This window comes from Trichoderma asperellum, chromosome 7 (genome assembly GCF_020647865.1).
Source record: "Trichoderma asperellum chromosome 7, complete sequence".
NCBI classification, from domain to species: domain Eukaryota; kingdom Fungi; phylum Ascomycota; class Sordariomycetes; order Hypocreales; family Hypocreaceae; genus Trichoderma; species Trichoderma asperellum.
The window spans coordinates 1,208,762-1,225,076 of NC_089421.1; the positions used below are offsets into that span (position 1 = coordinate 1,208,762).

At 46.1% G+C, this 16,315-nt stretch overlaps 7 protein-coding genes across 7 annotated transcripts; 3 read left to right on the forward strand and 4 right to left on the reverse strand.

Annotated features, from left to right (window-relative positions):
• Nucleotides 1–35: 35 nt before the first annotated feature.
• On the reverse strand, nt 36–1,275 carry TrAFT101_011170 (uncharacterized protein). Its single transcript, XM_024900994.2, has one exon. The coding sequence runs from the start codon at nt 1,125–1,127 to the stop codon at nt 198–200; it is 930 nt and encodes a 309-aa protein (XP_024757130.1). The 5' UTR covers nt 1,128–1,275; the 3' UTR covers nt 36–197.
• A 211-nt stretch (nt 1,276–1,486) lies between these two features.
• Nucleotides 1,487–5,631, forward strand: TrAFT101_011171 (uncharacterized protein). Its single transcript, XM_024908792.2, has 6 exons — nt 1,487–3,098; nt 3,175–3,698; nt 3,759–3,791; nt 3,868–4,064; nt 4,172–4,514; nt 4,613–5,631. Exons 1-6 carry the CDS (start codon nt 1,574–1,576, stop codon nt 5,288–5,290), a joined length of 3,300 nt encoding a protein of 1,099 aa, XP_024757131.2. The 5' UTR covers nt 1,487–1,573; the 3' UTR covers nt 5,291–5,631.
• Nucleotides 5,632–6,031: 400 nt separating this feature from the next.
• TrAFT101_011172 (uncharacterized protein) lies at nt 6,032–6,961 on the reverse strand (the record flags this gene model as incomplete). The annotated part of the gene is made up of 1 exon (XM_024910210.2): nt 6,032–6,961. One exon carries the CDS (start codon nt 6,959–6,961, stop codon nt 6,032–6,034), a length of 930 nt encoding a protein of 309 aa, XP_024757132.2.
• Nucleotides 6,962–8,010: 1,049 nt separating this feature from the next.
• Nucleotides 8,011–11,206, forward strand: TrAFT101_011173 (uncharacterized protein). Its single transcript, XM_024901018.2, has 5 exons — nt 8,011–8,079; nt 8,133–8,773; nt 8,833–9,439; nt 9,498–9,864; nt 9,916–11,206. Exons 1-5 carry the CDS (start codon nt 8,048–8,050, stop codon nt 10,324–10,326), a joined length of 2,058 nt encoding a protein of 685 aa, XP_024757133.2. The 5' UTR covers nt 8,011–8,047; the 3' UTR covers nt 10,327–11,206.
• On the reverse strand, nt 9,968–11,828 carry TrAFT101_011174 (uncharacterized protein; the record flags this gene model as incomplete). Its single annotated transcript, XM_024902784.2, has 4 exons — nt 9,968–10,529; nt 10,579–11,020; nt 11,097–11,341; nt 11,409–11,828. 4 exons carry the CDS (start codon nt 11,826–11,828, stop codon nt 10,368–10,370), a joined length of 1,269 nt encoding a protein of 422 aa, XP_024757134.2. The 3' UTR covers nt 9,968–10,367.
• Nucleotides 11,829–12,830: 1,002 nt separating this feature from the next.
• TrAFT101_011175 (uncharacterized protein) lies at nt 12,831–14,570 on the reverse strand (the record flags this gene model as incomplete). The annotated part of the gene is made up of 4 exons (XM_024902785.2): nt 12,831–13,221; nt 13,285–13,385; nt 13,468–13,596; nt 13,671–14,570. The coding sequence occupies 4 exons, from the start codon at nt 14,568–14,570 to the stop codon at nt 12,837–12,839; spliced, it is 1,515 nt and encodes a 504-aa protein (XP_024757135.2). The 3' UTR covers nt 12,831–12,836.
• Nucleotides 14,571–15,041: 471 nt separating this feature from the next.
• Nucleotides 15,042–16,231, forward strand: TrAFT101_011176 (uncharacterized protein; the record flags this gene model as incomplete). The annotated part of the gene is made up of 2 exons (XM_024910211.2): nt 15,042–15,639; nt 15,705–16,231. The coding sequence occupies 2 exons, from the start codon at nt 15,042–15,044 to the stop codon at nt 16,229–16,231; spliced, it is 1,125 nt and encodes a 374-aa protein (XP_024757136.2).
• Between the last annotated feature and the right edge of the window lie 84 nt (nt 16,232–16,315).

Consider the following 16,315-nt stretch of genomic DNA (forward strand, 5'->3'; position numbering starts at 1 on the left):
CGTAAAATATATTATGTATCATAAAGAGAAAGAATTTACCAGACATGCATGTTCAATATTGAAGATTAGCGGTGCATTAAACTTCGAAAACTAGATTTTAAGAACAACCTAACCTTAAACAAATGACATATCTTTAAGCTAATTACCCGAGTTAGAAAATAAACTAGACAATCAAGTCTAATTAGAGAGCTTGAAGTTTAATCTAGCATGTTTGTTGCTAATGCTGTGGCGCCGAGCACGCCTACCAGGCGATTAAGCCTCTTGCTGTTCAAATTCTGCTCATCCACCTCCTCAGCAAGTTTATCCTCCAAATACCGTGCTAGTGTGACTGGGCGTATGTACTGATTCTCTGGACCAGGCTGGAAAAGGATGGGATCGTTGGCAGGTGAATGGCCCGTGACGTCTCGGATGCTTTTTACAAGGTTGTAATAGAAGTTTGCCTTGGCATCAACACTGATCTTGGCTGTAAACTTGTCCAAGTTGTTTTCACGAAACAAAAGCACGGCGGCCCGAAAGTCTGTGACGAGGCCCGATCTGGCTGTCTCGTTCTCGCTGAGGTTCAAAAGTACGGCATTGGGCAGCCCCGAGTCCCGTACGTTTGTGTCCAGCATGATAGAGCCAGTCAGACTGGCACGGTCTGTCTGTCTGTAACTCCTCCTTTGCTCCCAAGTGCGTTTAACGTCGACTCCCCCGTAGGTTAACCCAGCATTGACGCCAATTTCGCCGCCCGCTTTCTCTTCGGTGTCGACATCCGTCTGCTCGCCGAGTGTAAAGTCACCGTTGGGCCAGAGGAAGGCAACAACAGGGTCGGCGTCTTCCTGCTTCTTCTCGTCCTGGAACAGGATCGTAATGGCAGCCTCTCGAAAGCGCCGCTTCTTACCAATGCCATGAAAACGAAAGCCAAAGATGACCAAGGTCGCTGGCTTTCCGCCTTTTGTCTGAGTGCCATGGACTATTCGGTCGATGCGAGCTTGCACCAGTAGGCCTTGGCAGATATCATCGACTACATCAGGCCGCTGGACTTGATTCTTAGTATTACGACTGTGATAGCCGCGATCTTCAGTGACAGTGTCGAGCTGAATATCAAAGGAAAATTCATCAGTCTTCTTATTTGCGAGCGTTGCCATTCCGTCGACGGGCAAACAGCCTAGAGTAGTCCGTTAGGCTGTGATGGGAACCGGAGCCTTGTGCAAGACTACAGGTACTTATACAATATCCGAGTCGGAGGCGGGGAAGGTAGATGGGACGGGTTTTAACCGAGCACACCATCTTCAAGAGAGAATTTACAAAGGTCAAACTCTTTGATGTAACACAGACGAACAAGTAGGGTACTTCCAAAGGTTGACCTTATCGGCTTCGGGGTGTGTTACATTGGGCATCAAGGGAGTGAGGATTGGCTCCTGCAGTGCATGTGCAATGGTACTGATTTGTATTTAATTAGACTTAGGAAAAGCAGGGCCACCCATTCTTGTGGGATCACTGCTACTCCGTCAAAGTTTTGAGCGTAGTGTTGGGCCTGTCGCAAAGATTCTTCTTTCCGCTCTATCGAAATTCTTGCACTTTGCAGACCATCATGTCCCAGACAAACAGTAAAAGTAACCAGTCAAAACGACAGGGTAGAACTCAAAATGGGCAAAACAAATCCGGCCGAGGGAATGTGAACACGAAAAAACAAGAATCACAAAAGGACAACGGGCGCAAGCACGAAGAAATTGTTTACGCTCTAAAGTACAGCGAACCCATCAATCTCAATGATTACGAAGACGTGTTACTTAAAACCGATACTTACGGGTGGAACCTCTTGCATCGGATAATTTTCTCTCTTAAAGCTGCCGATAAAACCCAGTATAGTCCTGCATCAGAAGAGATACTGGCCTTTGTTGAGCGGCTGGTAGTTGATGAGCCTAATCTGCTTATCCAAGAGAACGTGCACGACAGCATCCCGCTTCTCGATGCCTCCGACTCCAAGCTCGAGATCGTCTTTCGCGTGATTAATCTTGTGGTCCCGGATGCGGTTCTAGCTAGTCTAGAAACGCCGTGCTCTGAGCAAGACCAAAAATGTCCGCTAGAGTCCGTGAATGAGTTCTTGCTCGAGAAATGCCGCCGTGATGAAAGCAAGAAGCCATCGACGGCGGTCAATCTGGAGAAACAAGATGAAGAAGACGAGCGAAAGCGATATGAGTACGAGAAAATCATAACTATCAAGCCTGACAATGTTACGAGTGCCAGCCGTGACAGTCATCGCGTTTGTCTTCATGCCGAGATTAACGTTCCAAAACTAAAAGAGAAGAACGACGGTATCAAGAAGGCGCTGTCAGACGGTTTAGCTCGTCAAAAAAAATCACATAAGACGTGCCTCCAGTCGCTCATAATCGCTACCAATTTCGACTCAAGCGTCTATCCGGACGAAGGGGTGCCCACAATTCCTCGGGAAAGCTTCCGGCTCCTGCTCCAGCTCTGCCCCCATAACATTTTTGACAGCGCAGCCCAGGATGGGTTCAGCCCACTCCAAATGGCTATTCGGCTCTATGCAGAGTCCAAAGTGGATTACCAGCATCTTTCTCTGGTTATCCAAGAACTAGTAGAAAGGTCGCCTTCTTCTATTTACTTCGAAGCAGGCAGCGAGGCCGAGAATGATGCAGGTAAGACGGCATATCGGCTACTCAAGGAGCTAGACATGAAAGTCGATGGATACGCGGAGGCGGTGCATGATGGTGACAGCGATGACAGCAACAACCATGGCCATGCGAGTCATTGGGATCATGACCGTGCTGACAATGGGGATCACCACGATTACGACTATGGCAGCAATAGCGACAATCGCGATCACAATCACGACGATTATGACGACGATGACGACGAAGACGACGAAGACAGTGATTATGACGACGACGATAATGATGATGATGAAGAACGAGTTAAAGATGAGACTAACCCCGTTCAGATAGCTGGCTCATACAGCAACGACAGCAACAAGCGGCAAATTTCTTACGAGAGGACTGAAGAATTGTTGAAGATGGTTTGTATTGGAGCTCCAAATACGGAGCGTGCGTTAGAGGATAAGCTCAAGTTTCTCTACTGGGGAGATGCTGAACGTGGTACGTTATGATTGTAGTCTGGCGCTTTCCATTTTATAAATTCCAGTCTCGTATCTCTGTGCTAACGCTGCGGTAGTCCGCAAGATCAGTTTAAATCTTCTTGGAGAATCGAAGAGACTGGATGACAACTACATCGCAAAGGCGAAAAAGTTATCAGGAATGCTCTTTGAGACAATTCTGGCTTCAGTGCAGTTGCCATACTGGAACCCGCAAGCCCCGCATTCAGAAAACCAAAATATGTCCGAAGAACAAGCCGAATCAGCTGAAAGCGTTACACCTCAAGCTTCTAATCCCTACATTGGCATTTTTGAGTGGTTATGGGAGAGCAATGTGAGGAAGATTTTCTCTGTGGAAGTTGATGACACAGGTCCTGAGCCCCATAGCAATGCCGCAATACGACAGTCTCTATGTTTTCAAAGGCTTGACGGCACCTACCGAGACTTCCAGATCGAGATCTTTAAGTGGAAGAAGTACGATATATGCAGTGAGACGGTGTATGATGCTGCTCCCAATGCCAAGGAAGTTTATCTGTATTCACTCGGAAATACCGCTGTCCTCCGCGGTTGGGCATGTAGCTCGGGGCTTCACAAAATGAAACACGTGAGCATCCATACCAGTCCTTGAGATGAAAATGTCTATCTAACTCAAATCTGAACCAAGCTTGAACATCTCGTGATTGAGATCTACCCGAAAGTAAGGATGAATCCCATCTCTTTCTCCCTGGTGAGAGAGGATCGCCTTCAAGTGAATTTACTAATCCTCTCCTTAGAACACAAACGACGAGGCCGACTGCAAAGCTTACGAAAAGAAGATGAAATCAAAGTTGGCCGAAAATTGCCCGCGGCTTAACTTTAGCAACATCAAGGTAGAGTATCCCAAATCCATGTCCGGTCAGAGAAACGGCAGTGAGGGCGATGCGAACCCTCAGAGAGGGAATAACGACAGCAGCTCTCCCGTCAACAACACGTAGGTTTATTGTGGTTTTCCATATATATTTTGTCTTCCCCCCATCACTTCACGTTTTCTTTAACCCCCCCCCCCCCTTTTCTCCAAAGGTTGACACAGAGTAATAGGCCTACCCCCGATGAATGGATCAGGCAGATGAAACCGTTCAAGCAGTTTGTGGTAAATATGGCCAACAACATCGACGCGGACAAAAATCCAACTGTCAAGGTTGCTGTGCTGGATGATGGTGTCTCTCTTGATAGCTTGGGTCTCAACGGTGCGAAGGGTCTCAATGGTGGAAAGGGCCAATCCTTCCGCAGGGACAACGGCGAGTACTGGGTAGGCCCCTGCAGTCATGGAACAAGGATGGTTGACTGCATCCGGCAGCTTTGCCCCATGGCTCAACTCTATATCGCCCGCTTAGACGATTGTGATGAAAAGCAAAAATTCACGACCGAATCTTGCTTTAAGGTGAGAGAACAGCGCTCGTTTGCACAGCCGAGCGTTCGCGACACTGAGGCTGATATAAATACTATATGACGTGCTAACCCTTCCATCTACCATTATAGGCTCTGGAATGGGCAAGAAAGATGGAGGTTGACATTATCTCTATGAGCTGGTCCTTCAAGAAGAAGGGCGGAAGCGCGGACGAGGGCGGAAAGAATTTTGCCAATGAGCTCAACGCGGCCGTCGAAGCAAACAACGTCATTATGTTCACGTCTCTTCCCGATAAGGGCGCTACAGCCGAGATCATCAAATATCTTCCGGTGGGTAACGAAAAGGTTATCAGGATAGGCTCAGCGACCATGTTCGGCGAGGAGGCCAAGGAGATAATATTTGCAGACCGGGACTTTCTCCTTCCAGGCGAGGAGATCCAAATTCCGGGCGGCGAGTCCGACAAGGGCAGTTCATTCGCTACGGCCTACGCCGCGGGTCTCGGGGCGCTTGTCCTCTACTGCCTACGGGCACACAAGGCGCTCGAGGATTCTTATAGCGAGAAGAATGACCCGCTAGGGTCAGGATACGACTACCGTCGCACAGCGGAACGGCTCAAAGAGGCGGCGACCATTGGCGGGATAAGAAAGATCTTCAAAGTACTCAGCGGACAGAATGCTAAGGACGAGATCCCCAAGAAGGGGTTCTTCGTGCGGCCATACCTCGCTCTCGATAACACGTTTGGGACCACCAAACAAGACAAAATTCTGTATTTGCGAAACCTCGGTCACAAGATTCTACCATTGGACTGAGTAGTTGTCCTAATTTATCCCTCTTCAAAGACTATATTTAGGTAGATAGACGTTTGGTGCCATATGGTCTCTTGTTATTCAAATGCTTTCTATCTAGAGCTACAGCCACCGATAATTTTGCTCGTACGTCTCATTTTAATCAAGTTCAACAATGGCGAGATTCACTTAAAACTTGCACTTGTTTCGGAAAGAGAAGTCCAGACAGAAACTTATATCGTAAAATATCTAACACATCTAAATTCAGAATATGGATTTATTTGGTAGGGTATACTAAACTACCATCTATATAACAGTCAAGCCTTAGTATTAGACAACCATATCTAAACATCTATATAATATTCAACGTATACCACATCCCATATAGCTCAGTGAGGCTTAATTTAATAGCATACTGATAGATCCACCTATGATATATAGTGGTTCTGGGCTGGTTGCTTAATGTGGGCTACCTATGGCTATATGTAGCAGAATATAGCGCAAGGCGTCATGTCCGTTTTACAAAGGCCTGCGGACATTGCCACTTAATATATAATAATCAAGAGCTTTATTATTTTATAATTAAAAATTTTTACAGTCTTAAAGGATATTACTTAATTATAGTATATATTATATATTAATGCTGAAAATCTTTATAAAAAAAGCTAAAGATTATTTATAGGCAGTAATTTGCGCGGCGGAATTGCAATATTGTTGACTTCAAAACCCCTGTTTTATTCATTTGCATTATGGTATTGTTACTACTTACTGGATATCTATAAAAACCTTTTCAAGTATTTCCAACGCCTGCCTTATTTCGTCTGGAGTGATATTCAGAGTGGGCAAAATTCTGATTACATTGTTTTGAGCTGTCATGATAAGAAGCCCATTCTTTCTCGCACTAGCCACGACGGTATTTACATGTCGATCGACTTGTACACCAATCATCAGCCCATCGCCCCTGATATCTAGTATAAAGGTGGGATACTTCTGCTGCAGGGATAAAAGTCCAGCTCTCAGTAACTGCGCCATTGACATCACGTGTCTTAAAGTCGACTCGTCAGACAAACGGTGCAATATATGATGGGCTACACTGGCTCCCAATGGGTTTCCACCGTACGTGGAACCGTGGTCGCCAAAATGGATCACATCCGCTATTTTCTTGCCAACGATAGTTGCTGCAATCGGGTAGCCATTGCCTAAGGCCTTTGCGCAAGTGATGATATCGGGGTGGGCGCGAGGTGGTAATTTGGTATGAGCCCAAAAAGATCCAGTTCGTCCAAGTCCACACTGAATCTCGTCGTAAATAACGACAGCTCCGACCTCACGAGCGCGATCACATAGTTTGGTCATGAAATCTTCCGATCCAACATGCACGCCGCCTTCCCCTTGAATAGGCTCGACGATGACGGCGCATGTTCTAGGATTGATAAGATCCACCAGGCCATTCGTCTCATTGAACGTACCGTAGCGATGCCCTGGGACGAGAGGAGCAAAGGCGTCTTGATAAATAGGCCGTGGGGTAGCAGACAAGCTGCCAAATGTGCGTCCATGATATGAACCGTGGAATGACACTATTTCGAACTTGTTACCACTGGGGTCAATAGACTTCCCATACTTCCTTGCAAACTTGAAAGCGGCCTCATTTGCTTCGGAGCCGCTGTTTGACAGGAAGACAGCGGCAGCATCACCCATGGATCCGGCTTCTCGGGTTTTTTCAACCAGAAGCTTGCTTAGCTTGCAGTTCCAATCACTGTAGAAATAGTTGGATATATGGATGAGTTGTGTAGCCTGCTATATGTGTAAGCTAGGTTATTCTATTTAAATAAGATAATCAAGACGACTTGCTTGGTTAGAAATAATTTTCCCAATCTCAGCATCGCAATGCCCCAGGGAATTGACGGCTATTCCAGAGGTGAGATCAAGATACCGGCGGTTTTCCATATCCCAAAGATAGGAGCCCTGTCCACGTGTGAATACGAGGCTGGCTCGATCATAGGTCTTTGCCATGTATGGTGCATGATTAGAAATGAAGCTCTCATTTCCACACATCTCTTTCTCTATAGTAACAAGATTAGAGCTTCCTGTAGGTTTGAAACCCGACATTGTGTATTCGAAATTCATTGATGAACAACTCTGTTTAACAAAATAATCCTCTGAAGAATAGTTGATAGTATATATACATATAAACTCAAAGCACGCAGTTCCCGCTTTTATTATATAAATTTTAGTTTATGATTTCCCTCGTGTCGGTATTCCGTTTTTTCTAGATTGACGATTGCTCGGGAAAGCTTTTCTCTCGGGAATGAAGGAAGCCCTCGCTAGTCACAAGGGATCCACTTCACTCGGAAATATTTGTGTCGGTAATACGGCACACCTCATTAAAATAGTAGATTTCCGGTTTCGCTCGGGAAAACGCTAATCAGCAACTACGCATTGGGTGATGCCCGAAGCTGGGGATTAGTCTCAGAGGAGCCGTCGACGATAAAAAAAAAAATAATACATACATGCAATTAAATTATGTTTGAGGACCCGTGCTTGTGAAGAGGTTACATGTAATTTGTATGTCGGCGTTTTTTCAGTGCCCAATAATCAATTTTAGACTTAACCATCTTGTAATGCTTGCCGTACATAATAAAGTACCTAACCGGTAAAGGTTGGCTTACGCATTGGCCGGAAAATTTGTTTCTTTTGTGTTTCCCTTCATTTCCTCCGCGAATGTTGACGTGTCCATCATCGGCCACTCACTAATTCAAAACCAGCACTTCTTATTACAGTATCATGCGTGTAAGCCTATCTTGTGATAGATGCAGGTGGGTTCTACGATAGTGGTGTGATCGCTATCCATCCGCTAAACGTTGTTTAGAACCTCCAAAGTAAAGTGCATTCATCCAGGTATACCACCTTGTGCACGATGTAAGAAATCCGGCGTGAGAGACTGCTTTCTCACAGAACCACATACCAAATCTGGAACACAAGATGTGAGAATTACTGGGCAACGGACCAGGACGCCAGCTGCACTTCTCAGATCCAGAGTAGCTCGAGCTCGTCGTGTAACAGGTCGTTCAGATGCTCAGCCATCACGGCAACTGCGTACCTCAACGCATCAAGTTTTGGATCCCCTGAGAGAAAGTTGCAATGAAAATCAGCTTTTACAGCTACCAAATGGAATAATACTTAAAGCACTTAATATTTTTACGAATAAGTTTCCCGAGCTTTCCATACTCCATGTGACCTTTTTCATGGATTATTCTCGAAAGACGCGTATTAAAGAGAGCACAGCGTTATTAGCTGCTGCTCTCGGCGTTGTGAGAATGCAATGCTCGGAATTTGATGAGTCGTGGACTTCCAAGCTCCGGGATCCAGAAACATATATTATGTATGCCGAGAGTACGTTAACGCAATTCATCCTCGATGCGCCGAAGATAGAGGTAGTTCAAACTCTCCTCATAATCACTCTCTATAACTGGGGCAATCGACATTTTCACAAAGCATGGATTTACTGTGGTCAGTCATACAATGTGATAATGATGCTGTTTTCTTTTGTGTTGACTGGTGGTAAATAGGAATGGCTATTCGTATAATGCAAGCATTGTGCAGCTCAGGAAATGCCCCCTTTCCTAATGAAAGCGGCCAAACCCTCGATCCCAGACGCTCTGTTGCTCGAGCAGTGGAGACCATGAATTATTGGTCTTGCTTCGTGTTGGAGCGTATGGTCAGCTCAGGCACATATAACCCACCCATGCTGCCCATCTCGGAAATGATGAATATGCACGTCAAGCATCCCTTGAGCGCTACTGAGTTTGCTTTTGGTGTAGAAAAAGGGATTATCTTCCAAGGGTTTATAAATTCTGTTGGCGACTGCGACAGCAGCACTCCTGGCACAGTTCTAGACATAACTCGCAGCTTTGAGATCATCGTCGCTGGGTTTGAGATTTGGTCTCAAATCATGAAGTTTGTTGCGCACGATGGAAGGGGTGCACCAGGCATGTGTGCTCAAGCCAACTGTCCATGGACTCCCGGATCTCCTTGGTCAAGTTCTATGAAGCAGTTAGAGCATTGGAGAGCCCGCCAGCACCCACGGCTCAACTATCCAAACAATAGAGTTGCTCTGCATATGACACTCGGATATGCCGAGTCTTTTACATACCTGAACCTTCTTTATTATTCGAGGTATTGTGCCCCTGGACCCATCCATCTTTTGCCATTGGTAATTCTCTAACGCCTGCAGTCTCATTATGCTTCACCGCGAATATTTTCCCTTTTTACCAACACCGGACACACTTCCGTGTGGGCCAGTCGACCCGCCACTACTAGAAGCTGAAGCACCGCATGGATGGTGGGAGCAAAGTGCGCAGCAGCTGTTCAACGCATCTGAGCAAATAGCAAGGCTTCTCAATGAGGCATCAGAATGCGGAGCAAGCCTTTCAACCCCGTTTGTTGGATATTGCGCATTCCTGGCCTGTCATTTCAACTTGTACATTTCTATCTTTCCACGAATGAATCTGAATCGTACTAGTGAACCTGAAAAACTCACAGACTTCTGTTTGGATTATCTGCGCGATTTTCAACATAAGTGGAAGTTGGGTGAAGCTTGGGTAAGTATCTCTGGTTATATTGCTTGGTTTTACGCAAACTAAATATCCTAGATCAAAACTCTGCAAAATCTTTCGGTTTTATACCGGCGTGCAGTAACGAACCGCCAGAAGTATCAAGGGGCTACTCGATATAACTTCAATATCCTGCATCAATCTATTCACGAGTTTCGAGCGGTTGATAGATCAGCTCGACAGATCCAAGAAATGGAAAATATGGAGACGGCTAATCAGGCACCGATATCAGCACAAAAGATACAGGATCGTAGTTTAGAGCCTGGCCATGTAGATGCTGACAATTCTCTCTGCCATCCACTTGCAAGTTTCGGTACCCAAGCTGATGAACAAAGCTTGTGGCCCCAGTGGTGGTCAAACCTCGAGGATATTGACTTTGAAGATTTCGAAAACATGGCTACTACTCTCTTCTTGGAGCAAGATCAGGCGGACTCTGCTTATGATAAATAGAGCTCAGGAGCTCAAGGGTGCACTCAATGCGTTTTTAATATCTATACCATGACAAAGATCCGTTTTTCAACCATGAAGCGGACGCCAAGCATGAAAGTCAACCCCAGGACTGACATAGCACCAGCAAAAAATGCGGCAGGACGATATTGTGCAACACCGTTACCATTTGATAGAGAGTACAAGGAAGATGCGATAGGGGTTCCCTGATATAACGTTAGTGCAGGTTTGTGCAGGAAGATAAGGGTGCCTTACAAAAAAGAAACCAAAGAACCACGTCGTCCACACCATAGGAAGCAGCTCGACTATGGTCTCCACGCCAAATATTCGCCCTAATACGGGTGGCACCAGACTGAAGAATGATCCACACCCAATACCATTAATTATGATGAATACCAAAAGGACTGCTAGATTTGATGCAAATGGCCATATCAAGAGAGCGCTGATTCCTGTCAGAAAGGTGGACACCAGAAGGCAATTGATAGGTCCTAATAGGTGGTCTGCGGCGAATCCGCCGAAGACTCGGCCTATTGTGGATGCTAAATTCCAAACAGCCAAACCAACTAAAGCGCTGTCACTAAAGCCATGGATGGCTTTTGCAAATATCGGAATAAAGTATGGTGGGATAAAGATGGAAAAGGTCGAGAGGGCGAGTCCAATGGACAAAATCACAAGCCTTCTATCACGGAAAAGAAACCTATACATGCACGAAAAGTGTCAGCGTGGTATTTGAGGTATTAGTTCATAACTGAATTTGTATAAATATTACTCACCATTGTGCACCAGTAACCTTGGACCTTGGCATCTGAGAATGCCGGATAAAAAATGACGAAGGAATGCCTACAGCCCAAACCAAGACACCAAGTATGCGAAATGTCCATGCGGTGCTCAGGTTATTGATCATGTACTTCGTCGCAACGCCGAATACAGCAGCTCCAAGGCTGCCTCCTCCAAAAACAATTCCAACTGCCAACCCACGATGCCTCTTGAACCATGAGAGGGGAGCAGTAGAGCAAGCCTAAATAACTAAAACATCAATAAGCTGAACAGTATGTTGAATCCATGTCTCCCATAAAATTACTTACAAACATGGATAGCCCTCCGCCTACCCCAAATGTAACACCGTGTAGAAGAAATAGGGCAATAATTTGGTCAGAGGCCCAAGAGACCACGAACTCGCCGAGTCCCATCAGGAATGCTCCGGCCAAGGCAGTTTTTTGATACCCAAATCTTTGAATGCAAAAGCGGGCGAAAAGGCTCACCGATATCATAAACGACGTCGCCAAAGATCCAACAAATGTCAGGGTTGTTAAACTGTAGCCAGTTGTGTCCACTAAGCTTGCTTCTAATAGGCCCCATGAGTAGATAATTCCTAAATAAATAAAGACTGTGCTTGCAGCGGCTGCAACAACGACCCAACCCCTCCATGTGTCAATTTGCTTGTTTTCGGCAATATTGAACTCATCGGATTGATGGGATTGAATGCTCTGAGTCGGATTCCCCATATTGGAGGTCTCGCGGAATAAAAAGCTCCCTGGTGTGCACTTTAATATACGTAAAGTCGACGGGCCAAAAATCAGAATATGAAGCTTGAATGTTTAAATTAAATGCTGCCAAGGGGACACTATTAGCACAATAGATGAAGTAGTCTAGGTTTGAATCAAGACAAATTTTCTGTAAATAAGACGAATGCGATATACATCGACTTCTTCCTTTCTTCTCTGGCCCCCACTTTTCTCTCGGCTTTGAATTTAGTTTTCCAACCCACTGGTCGGGTTTGAATATTAGATCGGGTTTGATTAAACGCTCGGGTTTCATTTCCGAAAAGATGACAGTGGTGGTGGCCGTGCGAGTGGCTGGTGGAATGAAGCCACTAAAGACATATAATTTTAGTCTCTCGATTGAAAGTAGTAATAGTATGGGAAATGACTAACAACTTTGCTCCCAATTTCAAAATTTTCAGAGCCAAAAACTAGCCAAGCATGCTACTGTTACCGTCTAGATTTCTAAGAGACCGACTTGGAAGTGTGATCAGCCTCCCCCTCTGCCTCTGCCTCGCTTTCAATGACTTCCGTATCCTGCATGTAGACCCCGTGAACATGATAGAGTTGGCGGACAACGAGCCAGGCTGGAAGGATACAGAATACTATAACCCCCATGGTCACACAAGCTTCACTTTTACATCTACAGGCACCCCACCTTCTGGACGCCTAACCGCCAAAAACTTCACTTAGTTTAACTAGCTATTAAATAAAATTAGTGCGCTGTTATACCGCGAGTTGTATAAGTATAAGTGAGTTGAAGTATTCTCGAACAAGTTGAAAATAGTCAGGGTCCAAAGGTAAGAGACAACTATAAAAATATTGTCGACAGATAACGTGCGATGTGTGTATAGTGTGTATTATGTATACCCACAAAACGTACGCTGAGTGAGCCAATCTAACAAGGAAAAGTGAATATGATACTGAGTTATAGGCAAATTGGCTCCATGTATAAATTCCTCATTCCTCGAATCACCAGAGGGCATCTCTCTTTCTCCATTTTTGAAACGGAAGCACCATCCAGATTAACATCCCCAATGAATCAGAGTTTCCACACCAACTGACTGCATCCGGCAACTTGCTATACGCCTGCTGATTGTTCCAGGTGTTCTTGAAACATCCCGCGTTATCTAACTCGAACAGGTCCCCGACTGTTAGCACTTCTTGCGACGTCCGGCCTGAGAGGTAGAGCTTCAGCTCTCGCTTCCAGGATCTGTTGGTGCGGGCTTCCCACAAGTCACGCTGACTGGGTAGAGGAGTAGACCGGAAGTTTTTGTACGGAGGGTTGGCTTGGGCTGTGTGAGGTGGGATTAGGCCTTCGAAAAGTAGCTCGACAAGGCCGAGTAAGGCGACTATCCTGAATATTTAGTTAGCAATTGATGTTGTTTTTAGCCCGGGACTTGAGTGTATTTCTGATTACCGTCTCAAAGTCTCTCTTAATACCCAGTGTTGTTTGTCTGATCTTTCAGTAAAGTCGCATGTATCCCAGTCAATGCTCTCAGTGAGACAAGTGAAGAGCTCCTAATTTATGCCAATTCAGCAGGTAAATATTATTGAACGGCGGATGAATTGTTCAAAAAGGCACTAGATAAACTTAACATACTATCATAACTAAGAGCAGAGCATTGGCGCCATTTCGTTCCGCTGTCTCTGGGTCCTGAGCTTGCAGGAGGATATATATGATGACCGCTTGTAGGGCAGCAAGTTGGCCGTATGGGTCTAAGCTTTTATGCTAGAGAAAGGTCAGTCTTGCAAGTTAAAAAAGACAACAGCGGTATCAGTAAGCATGAAGCAAGAAAATGGTACCTCTTCACGCAATCTCTGTCCCTCAGAGTATATCGTCTGCCAGACGAAGTCCGCGTTGGCATCTGTCCGCGAATAGAACATATCCACCAGGCTGGCGCAAATGGCAAGCCTCTTTGGTAAGCATTGGTGTTTCCCCATCTCGCCGCATTCTGGAGCAAGCCTCTCGTCTGTGTAGCAAGGCGCATGGATAAATGGCGGGAGGCGGTCTCCCAGAATAAGCATCTTTGGATAGCCAGTAATTTGTCCCAGGACCATGTTGGTCAACATGCAGCCTTTTAGGATTGGGCGGCTTCGCAGGGAGCCTTGGTTGGAGGGAGTCCGCACAGTTAGGGTGGACGGCGTGCCGTCGCACGAGGTGATGCACTCCGAACTAGATTCACGTAAGAGGGATGGAGGATCCCAATGTGAGGTTGGAACAGAATCATCACGGGGTGCGACACAGGCAGGTGTCCACGTCTCGACGGCATTTTGCCCCGGGCATTCGGCGTCAGGCATCAGTTGCAGGCCAAATTGGTCCTCAAAAGTGTCGAGACCAAAATCGCTAATCCCAGATTCAAAACCTTTCGGATTCAAACGACCAGTTTCCAAACTATCAGTGACCATCCAGTTGGAACTCACATTCTCATCACCGAGAGTAATAGGTGCACCAGTTGAGACTACATCGAAAATATCTGGTGGGACACCAAAGGCGCTGTGCTGATGTTCGAGAGCTTCAATATCCACAGTGTCCAGTCTAGGGGCTTTCCAACGGCGCGAGGCCGAATATGGCGACACGTGAATATCGCGTATATCACACGCCAGATTGCGCTCAGCACAGCGCGAACATGTCGGAGTTGCCCGGTTGCATCGTAATTTTGACTGCTTGCAGTGGGTGCAAGACTTTTGGCGAGAGAACGTCATGTTCGATTATCCGCGGAGACTGAGAGGCACAGGAAACACAAGCTGGATCAACCCAAGTTACGACTAAAGAAAGTCCTCGGTGTTGAACTCGAAGTTTCAGTTTATGATCATGGATTAGTAATGAGCTTGCAATCTTAATGGGCTAGCTTTGGCTCTTTTGAGGATAGTTGACCCGTAACTCGGCGCCCAAGATCGGAAAATAGGACAGGGTCCGATTTCCTCGGAGTTCAAGTGGAGACCTGCCGCGGACTTTGTGGATCCTGCTGTAACGCCCTGGTCGGCTCGTATACGGCGTTGGTAGCTTTGGCCTCTAAATAATAGTGCTATGTAAAGAATGAATGCAGGTTCTCTTATATGTATATATATGTGTGTATATAAACTCAAGGAAAACTCGAGATGGCATTGAACCAAACGACAAAAGGACACGATTCGTAATCCAACTCTCAGCTTCATACATATTCGTTCACTACAATGGCGCCTATCCGCATCTGCATCATCGGGCTCGCTGCCACATCCAGCGCGGGTTACAAGACAGGCGAATGGGGAATCCAGCATCTAAACTCTCTCAAATCCTCTCCTCACTATCAGATTGTCGGTATTTGCAATTCTTCACTTGCGTCTGCCCAAAAGTCTATCGAGTCGCACAAGCTTGGCTCCGATGTCAAGGCTTACAGCTCTGTCGATGAGGTTGCTAGTGATCCTGACGTCGACATGGTCTCCATCGTTGTCGCCATTGGCAAACATTACCAACTGATGAAGCCTCTGCTCCAGCACAAGAAGGACATTCTGGTGGAGTTTCCCATCGCGCCGACAGTTGCTGAGGTTGAGGAATTGGCTGCTCTGGCCAAGAGCGCTGGCGTCAAGGCTCTCAGCGGCTCACAAGGCCGTGCCCATCCTGTCTTCCGGCATATGAAGGACTTGATTAAGTCCGGTGCCATCGGCGATGTAGTGGTCTCTACCCTCAACGGCCACAACGCTCTTATGGCTGCTCCCATGTGGCCAGAGTCGCAGTCAATTCTTCTGAATATTGACTCTGGTATCAGCCGCTTGCATCTGATCGTCGGACACAGTAAGTTTTATCCAACTAGCATTTTTGAATGGCAGATAAAAAGAACGATTTCTAATAAGACCTAGTCTTGGACACTCATCTGAGTATCCTCGGTGACTTCAAGGACATCCAGTCGACCTTCAAAACGCAAAACAACAAAACGAAGATTGTTGACGACAAAGGCAACACTGTCCAAGAAATTTATGACATCACAGCTCCAGATACAATGCTCTTTCAGGGAGTCTTGGAAAGCGGTGCCCTTGCCTCAGTGACGATGCGCACCTCGACTGACACAGTCGACAACACTGGCTTCCGGTGGATCATTAGCGGGACCAAGGGAGAACTTGCATTGACTAGTGAACCTGGCATTTTCCACTGGGGTCCTACAGGCCTGAAACTGAAGTTGAGAGAATTTGGGGGAGAAGCAAAGGAGATTGATTTCAACGCAGGAGAGGGGGAACTTTTGAAACAGGTGTCTTATTCGGGACAAAATGTAGCGAGGGTATATGAAGCGTTTGCCAAAGGTAAAGAAGATGGATACGCCACTCTTGATGATGCTTTAAAAGTTCATAGGGCCTTGGAGAAAGCCAAAGTCCATGCAGTCTGGGCATAATTTGGATAGAGAATCTGTATAAGCCTGGGCTTAGATTATCTGATATTAATTCAGCCATCATAGAGTATATAATTGTCACTTTGG

Excerpts from the sequence above, each read along its gene's own strand:
- TrAFT101_011170 (XM_024900994.2), bottom strand. The coding sequence starts at position 1,127 with ATGGCAACGCTCGCAAATAAGAAGACTGATGAATTTTCCTTTGATATT.
- TrAFT101_011171 (XM_024908792.2), top strand. The coding sequence starts at position 1,574 with ATGTCCCAGACAAACAGTAAAAGTAACCAGTCAAAACGACAGGGTAGA. Across the intron at positions 3,099-3,174 it reads CTGGGGAGATGCTGAACGTG|TCCGCAAGATCAGTTTAAAT; the intron begins GTACGTTATGAT and ends ACGCTGCGGTAG. Across the intron at positions 4,515-4,612 it reads CGACCGAATCTTGCTTTAAG|GCTCTGGAATGGGCAAGAAA; the intron begins GTGAGAGAACAG and ends CTACCATTATAG.
- TrAFT101_011173 (XM_024901018.2), top strand. The coding sequence starts at position 8,048 with ATGCGTGTAAGCCTATCTTGTGATAGATGCAG. Across the intron at positions 8,080-8,132 it reads CTATCTTGTGATAGATGCAG|AACCTCCAAAGTAAAGTGCA; the intron begins GTGGGTTCTACG and ends AACGTTGTTTAG. Across the intron at positions 9,865-9,915 it reads GGAAGTTGGGTGAAGCTTGG|ATCAAAACTCTGCAAAATCT; the intron begins GTAAGTATCTCT and ends TAAATATCCTAG.